This window comes from Rhinolophus hipposideros (genome assembly GCF_964194185.1).
Source record: "Rhinolophus hipposideros genome assembly, chromosome: 3".
NCBI classification, from domain to species: Eukaryota; Metazoa; Chordata; class Mammalia; order Chiroptera; family Rhinolophidae; genus Rhinolophus; species Rhinolophus hipposideros.
The window spans coordinates 48,840,786-48,851,113 of record NC_138049.1 but is presented as its reverse complement, the minus strand read 5'-3'; the positions used below and the strand labels follow the sequence as shown (position 1 = coordinate 48,851,113).

The window sequence follows — 10,328 nt, the reverse complement described above, 5'->3', positions numbered from 1 at the left end:
AATATTCTGCTTTGAGATACTTTAGTGGGTTTACTGCTGCCCCGTAGTCTCGCTTGGCTGTTTTGAAATTTCATCTTTGTTGGGGAAGGAGGTAAAAAGCAAAAGCTAGAGCGACCTGGGAATTGTTTATTTTGTATAAGTGATTATTTGGACCTTCCGAATTTTCCTTTAAAACAAGAATTACACCTAAAGTAGATGTTATTCTAAGTGGCACCAAACATAGGTGATGTTTAAGAAAAAATTTAAAAGGTAAAATCAGTTTATTTTGTTGGAATACATGTAACAAAAAAACCTCTCATTTGCAATTAGAAACGCTGGTCTATTACCATTTTGGCATGTAATTCTGTAATGTACTACTAACGAGAAAAAAAACGATTCTCATATTTTCTCTCCCCCATTCCCTTTTATTTTTCAGTCTAGAGCACAACCAGCAGAAGAGAACAAAAGGAAGCCAGTTTTGGGGAAACTTGGCAATCTGTTCACGGCAGGACGAAGAAGGTGTTCCAGAAACGGGTTAGAGAGTCCCACTAGCTCAAATGCCAAATCAGTCTCTCCCAAAGATGTAACCTCTTCCCAACTCCCTGAAAGAGAGAATGAGAAGAGGAAGTCTCAGGGCAGCCCCTCAAAGCAAACAGAAACGCGCGAGGTGGGCTCCGCTCAGGAGAAGCCCCAGAAGCCCGGGGGCGAGCCCTCCGAGACCTGTGTCCAGGGACCTCCTGACGCCGAGCTGTCACCGTGCTCTAGGAGCCGTGCAGCGGCGGCTGTGCAGCCGTGCCGTGACAGTGATTCATCCCAATTAGAACCTCTAGAGGCAGAGGGAGGGTCCCTCCCAGATGCCACCCCCGCTGCCAAGCAGCTGCATTCCTCACTAGAGAATTCCCCGAGGCAGGAGAACGCGGAGGTTCCCGCCCGCCGTCCGGGGGAGGACGCTTCGCCCCGCACTGGCTGCGAACAGGAGACGGCCCAGGGTGCGGGGGGGGTGCCGGGGGCGCTCACCCAGGGGCGGCCCTCGGGAGAACTGGGCAGCGCTGCGGCCAGAGCCCCCCGCGTGGGTGCCGAAGGAGGCCCTCTGGAGCCCCGAGACGCGCACAGCCAGCCCCCCGAAGACGCGTCTGCTCCGCCAGGTGACCCTCCTGCCGAGGGCGCACAGAACTGGGCCGGCTCCACGCAGGCAAACGGCAACACGGGGCCGCGGGGACGGGAGTGGCGGCCTGGCGAGCGCGCCCATCCCGCCAAAGTGCTAACTTTGGACATCTACTTGAGCAAGACTGAGGTGGAGCAGGTGGACGAGCCGGTCTCGAGTACTCCCGCCGCAGAGGATTCCAGCGATCAAGACGATATGGAAAGGAGGTCGAGCGGCCGCAGGTCCGGGAAGCGGAGGAAGTCGCAGAAATCCACGGACTCTCCCGGGGCGGACGCGGCGCTGCCCGGCGGCGCGGCGGGGGACCGCGAGGTGTTCCGCTACGAGGTGGCGCCAAACGCGGCCCCGGAGAACTTGGCGGAAAAGAAAGTGAAATCTCCGCGGGCGGACCCGGACGGGGGCGTTGCCTCGGCGGCGAGCCCGGGCTCCAAGGCCAGCCCCAGCCCCAGCCCCAGCCCCGGCCCCAGCCCCAGCCCCGGCCCCGGCCCCGGCCCCGGCCCCGGCCCCAAAGGGCAGCTCCGAGCGGAGTCGGACCGGAGCAAACAGCCGCTGCCGGCCTCGTCTCCCACCAAAAGGAGGGGCAGGGGCCGGGTCCTCGAGGCCGGGCCCAGCCCGCGGGCGCCCGCCAAGGAGGCCCAACCCAGGAGGGCGCCCGCGCCAGACTCGGGTCCCGCCGCCAAAGGCCCCGCGGGCGAGAACGGGGAGGAGGTGGCGCGCGTCCTCCCCAGGGAGCTCCCGGTCAGGAGCAGCGCGCTGCTGCCGGACATCAAGCCCGAGCACAAGAGGGGGCCGCTGCCTAACCACTTCGACGGCCGAGGAGGAGACGGAGCTCGAAGCAAAGAGCTGGGCAGATCGGCCGGAGGTCCTGACGCCGACGGCTGGAGGCCCAGGAACCACTTCGGTGCGGGCAGGTCGACGGTGACCACCAAAGTGACCCTGTAAGTAACTGGAATCGGGCTGCGCAGAGATGCCGGGTCCCGGACGCTCTGAGAAGCTCGGGGTCTTTGCATGTGTGGAAGAACTGTCAGGGCACTGAAATTTCTCCTCTATGTTGAAATTAAGGCAGTGAAGCGCTAATTGACACAGTTGTGGTTTAGAATGACACATTCAGGAGACTAGTGGGTTGATAATTCCTGTTGTAACATAAGATTTAAGTTAAATGCATGTAAAAACGAGATATGTCTGGAGGCGCAGGGTTTACATAAACAAGAGAAGGCTGTATGGCTTGACATAGCTAATTCTAGTCTTCATTCAAAATGTACACGGGCATTCTTGGATAGAACATTCTTCTAACTCATTTAGTGAATTTGAAAACACAGAGCAAACACTAATATGTTCATTATGTCCCAGTAGGTTTGACATGTATGAGCTTAAGAGAATTAACAGAAACTTTTATGGAACTTAGTGCATTATTTGCCTAAAGCCTGAAAAACAAAACAAAGCAAACAAAAAAACTTCCCCTTTATAATATTAGGGAGTTTGGTGATATTTTGCCCACCCCCCCACCCCCCAGGTTGAAAAGTAATTTTCAATTATTGAAATTAAGAAAGGTCAGTCTTACTGGGAGACTATTTGCCAAATGAAAATACACATTAGAAGAATCAAGCTCAACAACAGACTGTGTGACTACTTGTGGTTGAGTTGATCGATTTTTCAAATATTTGTTGAGTATCCTCTGTGCATGATATTGTGCGAGGAACTATGGGAAACAAACCACTACTATGATTCAGTATTTTGTCCTTGAAAAGTTTATGGGCCAGTTTGGCACACAAGATGCTGATAAATCAAATAACAATATGAAGTGATGTCTGATTAAAGTGCCAATGGATGGTGGTGGTGACCATCCCTATAAGGCTGAGGATGTGCAAAGGAGGAAGAAAAATCAGTTGTGTTTTTGGAGGGGATGGGACATGTTGTGCCTTGATGATAAATGTGAGTTGTATAGTTGGACAGGATAGGGAGGGCACTGTCAAACTCTTAAGATCCTCCCTCTTCCCACACTCTCTTCCTCTCTCAGTCAACACAGGTAAAAATGTATATCTAAACTGCTTAGGTTTTTCTCTATATTCACACATTTATTAAGAGAGCTGGTATCTTCACAACATCATCATTTTTAAACCAGTCCATTATGACTAGTTGAATTCTTGGATAAGTAAACTTTAGAGTAGGAGGTCTGTTTGGTAAATACTTGAGAGGAAAATCTGCTTAATGAATAACTTGAGCTACCTCACCAGCTGCGAACCTGGAGACCTTTGATAGAGTCAGCTATTTATTCTGTAGCAGCAGTGTTGGAGAAATAACCAGATGGGATGATGCCCATTATTTGTAGAAAGCCAGTGTGCCAACATTCAGACTTCCTAAGTGTGAGTCTTAGGGAAACTGTTGGGTACCCTGATTAAGGAGGCCCCTGCCTTCCAATAGGAATACACCAGTGGAAAAACCAGAAATGTTACACTGCTGGAGTACGGTAAACAAACCTGGGGGAGCCAGTGTTACAATGAAACTCCTCTTTATGTGCTGTTGTCTGCAATAGAACTAAATCAAATGTATTTTTCTCAGTACTGATTACTTTTTACTTAAACCTTCTCCTTTGCCACTCAGCTTATTTAATTTAGTTTTCCATAGGGCTTCACACTTAGTGAATTGGCAAACTATTGAAATGGAAAATTAGTAAGTCTTTCTAGTCCTTTTTTGTTTGACTGATGGATGGGTTTTTTCAGACTCTTTGATTTTTTTCCCCTGGTTGTATTTCAGGAAAAGAATGTTACTCAGATTATTTTTAAAAACAATTTGAATCTGAAGTTTTAGAGTTAAAACTATTTTATATTCCCTCAAAAATAATGACTATGAAGTATCATGTTTCTTGACAGTGTTAGAAAAATTGTTGTTAGTTCTCTAAGTATCAAAAGTTGAGATTCTTTTTTTTGTGTGTGGTATTGTTTGTTTGGTTGTTGTTGTTTTTCAAATAATTTATTTAAAATAAGAGAATTTTCCTCTTATGTTATAGCCACAGCTTTTTAAACTCCATTATTTTCCCCCTCACATTATAACGAAGGCATTACAACATGAATTATAGGAGCCTTTTAATCACTTTGAGCTAGGTTAATTGTAGTGACTCTTGGTAGCAAAAGTTAATAGCACAGAAACTGTGGTTGTAAAATGTATTTTGATCTTGGTATAAATCTTTAATATGCAGATGTGTGTTTCCTGTCCTTAAGGTAGCTTGTTGGCTAACCTGTAGCACTTTTTATTTACCTCATAAGATACACTTTGATGTTTGACTGTTCTTTGAGCTGATTAGTGAGAATTTTTAAAATGTATTTTCCCTGGTATGTGAATATCCCTCATTAACAGATAGCATTTGTAAGCTTTCTATTTCTAATCATCCCACTGGTTTTAGAATGTTATCTTTAAGGAAGTGCTTATAAGTGAATTTGCTTTTAAATTTAAGATACGGGCCCACAATGTGGATGCCTAGATATCTTACAGAGATATTGGGGGAGGTGATGCCTGGGAGTAATTAATGAGACTATATCAAATTTAGTATTTAAAAAAGTTTTAGTAAATGAAAATCTAAATATTTAATTCTGCATTTGGAAAGACTTCTCAAGTCTTCTCAGTCTTCTCATTTTATCCAGAAGGATACGTCATACTACCTGTTCCTTCAAAACACTCCTCAGGCCCAACCTTCTTGAAGGGCAATGAGTCCATGTGGTAGATAGCATGAGAATTCAATGCTTCTCCACTTTGTGTTCTCATTATCGCAGTGGCCTCATAAAGTATGATTACTTTATCTTAGAGATCTCATGATAAACCATTGACTCCTTGAATCATAAAGCTGGATGGAATCAGAGGAGGTCATTGAGGCAAGTCCAGTCTGACCCTATCTGGGGAAGCAGAAACCAGAACACCTGACTTCAAATCATGGCCCTGTCATTTATTAGCTGTGTGACCTCAGGCAAATTACTTATGTTCTCTAAGCCTCAACTTCATCATCTTAAAAGAAAATGTATAAAATTGTACTTTAGGCAAGCCATACAGAGGGTTTCTCAAGTGCTTAGCAATCAGTGAATGTTAGCGGTTATTATCTCTTCCATTTTATAAACCACTAGACTAATGGTTTGGACATTTTTGTTTTTAGCTTTGGAATCCATTCTTCTAGGAAAGCTTATATAAAAGGGATATATAAAACAGATAAATAGGAGTGACTCTGGTTGAAAGGAGGATGGCTGGCCAACAGCCAATCCTTCAGTATCTATTATCCCCAACTGCAGCCCCTGAAGAGAACTCCAAGGATTACTTCAAACAGAACTTGGTGGGTGGGAGAGTGTGAGGATGGGAAATCAACTCTGTTCTAAACTATCCAGTTTTTTGTTGTTGTTGTTTTACAGATAGAGAAGGTAGAGTCTAGAGAGTTAAAGTAACTTGACCAAGATCACATAGATAATTTGCATAAGCAGGACCAGAGCCAGTTGATGTCAGAGAAGATTTTGTTTGTCAGAAAGAAAAAAGTATGTGCATTCTTATATCCAAGGAAGTCAAATGAGAGGGGAGACTCTCTTTGCATAAGAAATGGTGACAAAACCAACCATTGGTGAACAACCAAGTAATTGATAAGTACATTATGATAGACTTTTATGCAGACATTAAGAACACCGTACAAACAAATTTTTTAGTAACTTGAAACATGTTGAAAAATGTTAACTATACAGCTCTATGATCAGAATAATCTTAATTCTATTTAAAATATTTAACTATACATATAAAAAGACTGGACTTATACTAAAATGTTACCAGGGATATTATGTGAGTGATTTTTCATTTTTACACTCTCCGTATTTTCTGTAATGAACATACTTATATAATCAGAGAAAAATTTTACGGGGGAAAGATGCAGGGAATAAAATATCTAAAGAGGTAAATGATAGATAAATATTTTTTTATAATCTAGCTTTTTGAGATATGTAAAAAAATGTTATTATAAAATAAAAAATACACAATTGCTGTTTAGGGAAATCATTTACATATTTAAAGTAGGGGAGTGCATTAAATATTTAAATTTGTTCTCATATTCGGCAGGCCCTAAGAAGTTGTCCAACTCTAGTGCTAAGTACTGTGCGTACACACTAGGTATTTGATCAACTTGTTAACCTCCCACCTCTAGACTTTCGCAATTATATAATTTTCTCATCCCTCACACAGAAGCAAAACATCCATGAAAAATAGTTGATAGTGTATTTAGGATTGTTTAAAGATAGTTTCATTTAAAAATTGTTACATACCAGAAAGATGTTGGTTTTTGATAGTTGTGTAATAAATCGGTATGTTCACTTTCTAATACTAGGTCAATAACTGTACCATACTGCTTTATTCTTGCAGCCCCGCCAAGCCCAAACACGTGGAGCTAAATCTTAAAACCCCCAAGAATCTTGACAGTTTGGGAAATGAGCATAGTCCATTTGGCCATCCAGTTCATAAAGGAAACACTGCCACCAAAATCTCTTTATTTGAGAACAAACGGGCAAATAGTAGCCCAAGACACACTGAGATTCGAAGCACAAGGAACACCCCTGCCTCTAATAAAACATATATCGGTAGGGCAAAGCTGAATTTAGCCAAAAAAGCCAAAGACATGGAGCAACCTGAAAAGGAAGTAATGCCAAATAGTCACCAGAATGGTGTGGTGGTGCAGGAAACCTCGGCAGAAACCAAAGTTATTCTCACTGAAGAGGAGATTCTGCCAGGGACCAGGAGTCCCGGTGTAAGAGAAATGGAAGGCAAGCCTACCGAGGAGCCGGCGCTTGGTTCTCAGCATCACCAAGGTGATAAGGCAGATGTGCAAACAGATGCTGGCTGCCCTGAGCCAGTGGTGACTGCTCTGACTCCTGTCGAGGACTACATGCTCGTCGGACAGCATGACTCAAAGGCTGCTGACAGCAAAAGACTTGAACTTGAAAATATGACTGATACAGCACAAGACATCCCCACCATTCTTCATACCAAAGATTCACTTCCAACAACCATCCCCAAGCCACAGGATACATTTTCTGACTCACAGCTCCCCGTTGAGTCATCTAATCAGCCTCCTCTTTCACTGCCTGTACCCATTCCTGCGGGTGTTTCCCAAGAAACATGTGCTGAAGCTCCCATAAGCAGTTTTCCGTGCACTGATCTCAACGTGTCAGAAAACCACAACGGATGTATTTTGCCTGTGTCTCATCAGACTAATGAGAAAATGCCCACCTCCAGACTTGCAGCAGGAGGAGAAGGAGGAGAAGCAAGCCCTCCTTTGTCTACAGAGCACAGCCCCGAAGCTGACAGAATTGAGTGTCCTTCCAAGGTTCTTGTCCAGATCAGGTCTTTCGTGCTCCCCGTGGAAAGCACCCAGGATGTAAGCTCCCAGCTTCTCTCCGATAGCTCTGAAGTTAGAGAAGTGCAGTTGCCAAGTTGTCACAATAATGAACTTGAAGTGGTTTCCGTTGCATGTTGTGCTCCCCAGAAAGAGGAAGTCCTGGTCAATAAGAGCACATCACCCAAACACATTCACTGCAAAGAAGAGAATGTAGCAAAATCTGGCCCACCAGTCATGCTGCTGGAAGCAGAGGAAACGCTGCCTATCTATGCTCAGAGTCAGGGCAGCACAACACCCCTGACGGTTGACTCCAACCCCACCCACTCCCCTGGTAGCAAAAATCATTTAGAAACTCCTTGCAGACCAGATCATAACGTTGCGAATGGCCAGGACAGCCCTGCCAGTCTTTTGAACATGTCTGCTGGTAGTGATGATAGTGTATTTGATTCTTCTTCTGATATGGAAAAATTCACTGAAATTATAAAAAAGATGGACAGCACAGTTTGTGTGCCTCAGAAGAAAAAGAAGGCCAGGGTGCCAAACTCTCCTGCCCCTCACTTCGTCATGCCTCCGATTCACGAGGACAATTTAGAAAAGGTGTTTGATCCCAACTTGTTTACCATTGGTTTGGGGAAGAAAAAGGAAAGCCAGCTAGAAGTGTCACCAGCTTTACATTTGATGCAGAACTTTGACACCAAATCCAAACTGAGGCCCAAACGTGTGTCCACTGAACAGAGTATCCTCTTCAAGTCCTTACACACTCACTCTAATGGGAAAGCTGAACCTCTGGCGACTCCAGAAATAAATGACAAAGAGAACAGGGAAGTCACAAACGGTGGAGTGAAGAGATCTAGGCTAGAAAAAAGTGCCCTTTTCTCAAGCATGTTAGCTTCTTTACCACAAGACAAAGTCTTCTCTCCCTCTGTAACGTCAGTCACTACTATGACCACAGTTTTCAGCTCTTCACAGAACACTTCTCTTTCGCGCTCTTCCGTGTTGCAGCCCGTGGTTGAGGGTGCCCCACCCTGCACTTTGAACAAAGATCAGCCAAATCTTCCTGCCAACCGCTCTTTAAAAGTCTTCAATTTCGACTCGTCAAATACGTCTCCATCAGGCTTGAGAAGTCCAAGCTACATGGAAAAGTACCTGCAAAAAGAGGAAACCAAAAAAGATCTGGATTCACCAAGCAACCTACACTTGCCAGAAACTAAATTTTCTGAATTATCAAAACTAAAGAACGGTGATGACGTGGAAAAGGCTAATCACGTTGAAAGTGTACTTAAATCGAACTTGCCGAACTATGGAAACAGTGACACAGATTTCATGGGTCTTTTCAAATCCAGCCGGTTTGACCCAAACATGCCGTTTTCTGGAATGTCATTATCAGATACAACAGTAAGTAGCAACATATTTATTTGGTCAAAGTGACAGAAGGATGATGAGCAATTCATGATATTCTTTTAGAAATGGTTAGGCTTGTCTACTATTTTCTATTCATCAGATATTTGAAAACCTACTATGTACAAGGGACCCCTAGGATTTAAGGAAAACATACTCAGATTCTGTTCTCAAAGTATTCATTCATAGTCTAGCAGGGAAAGTAAGCTACCAATATTTTAAGGCACTTGTGAATTTATATGTTGTATTGTGAAAGGTATAGCTAAAGTACCTTGAGAGTTCAGAGACAGGCAAGATGTTTTTTTCTTACCTAGTTCTGCATAAAAATGCTCAGAGTTTTGAAGATTTGTGAAGCGGCTTTCTTTACTTGGAAAAGCCTCTGCCAAGGAATCTTATTCCTAATCCCTTCTCTTGCCCTGGGAGTTTCACTCTTTCTTCTCATAAGTAGCAATAACATGTATCTCCTGTTGAAAAAGGACTTTCTTTTTATTTGGGATCAGTTTTTATCAGGGAAGTATTTTTTCCTGCAAAGACTTTGAGGATTAAAGAATTTCAGTCTTCATTGGCTCTTTGCTTTAATATTTTAGAGAGGGCAGCAAAATGTGCTTTTGAGCAGCAATTGCTCCATCTTTTTATATCTGACTACTGAAGTTGTTTTCTTTATTTAGTTTTTGATGTGAATTTGTGCTTTTCTGTTACCAAGCTTGATATTCAAGTTGAGGAAGGGCAGTGAAAGAGGAAAACAGAACATAAGGTTTATAGGTTTGCTTTGTTAGCCCAGAAACATGAGTGGACCACTATATTCCTGTTGCCCATCTGTGAGCCAGGCCGTCTGTCAACTGTAGACCGTCATCCAAAACAGTATATCCAAGCAGAAAATACCTTTCACCCTTCTCATTTGTATAAGGTGCTGAGACATGTTTCCATAGGCTTTTGCTACAAGCCTATCATAGAATGTAATTCTGGAGGCTCTTTCAAACTGTATAGTTGGGTTTCCAGCAGAGGTTCAGATCCCTCTTTTCAAACGTTTTTAAACTTTTAATCTCAGGATGCTTTTATGTTGAAAAATTATTGAGGACCCCAAAGAGCTTTTGCTCATGTGGGTTATGCCTATCAGAATTTATTATTAGAAATTAACAGTGAGAAAAATTTAAAATACAAGAACACACAAGTACACATTCCGTTAGCCATGATAGTAATAATATCAGGGACGCTCTGGAAAATTCCACTGTACGCTGTGAGATAAAGAGAGTGAAAAAGACAAATATTTCTTCTTATGAAAATAGTTTTGACCTCATGGACTCCCTGAAAGGATCTTGGGAACCCTCCAGGGGTCCCTGGACCACACTTTGGGAAACACTACTGTAGACAAAACTGACTCAGCCTATAGCTCTCAGAAATCATGAAGTTTTTTAGTATTTCCCTCAAGCACAAAAT

At 43.5% G+C, this 10,328-nt stretch overlaps 2 protein-coding genes across 2 annotated transcripts in view; one reads left to right on the top strand and one right to left on the bottom strand.

Moving 5' to 3' along the window:
• Positions 1-244: 244 nt before the first annotated feature.
• The window catches only part of RTN4IP1 (reticulon 4 interacting protein 1), a 97,011-nt gene continuing 86,927 nt past the window's right edge, over positions 245-10,328 (bottom strand). The window contains exon 9 of the mRNA XM_081044525.1: positions 245-581. Within this exon, the coding sequence (XP_080900651.1) occupies positions 528-581 (54 nt within the window). The 3' untranslated portion in view covers positions 245-527. The remainder of the gene's footprint in view (positions 582-10,328) is intronic.
• CRYBG1 (crystallin beta-gamma domain containing 1) overlaps positions 594-10,328 on the top strand; it is a gene marked incomplete at its 5' end in the record, with an annotated part of 48,822 nt that continues 39,087 nt past the window's right edge. The window contains 3 exons of the mRNA XM_081033579.1: positions 594-646; positions 745-2,079; positions 6,521-8,888. Coding sequence (XP_080889705.1) covers positions 594-646; positions 745-2,079; positions 6,521-8,888 — 3,756 coding nt within the window. The remainder of the gene's footprint in view (positions 647-744; positions 2,080-6,520; positions 8,889-10,328) is intronic.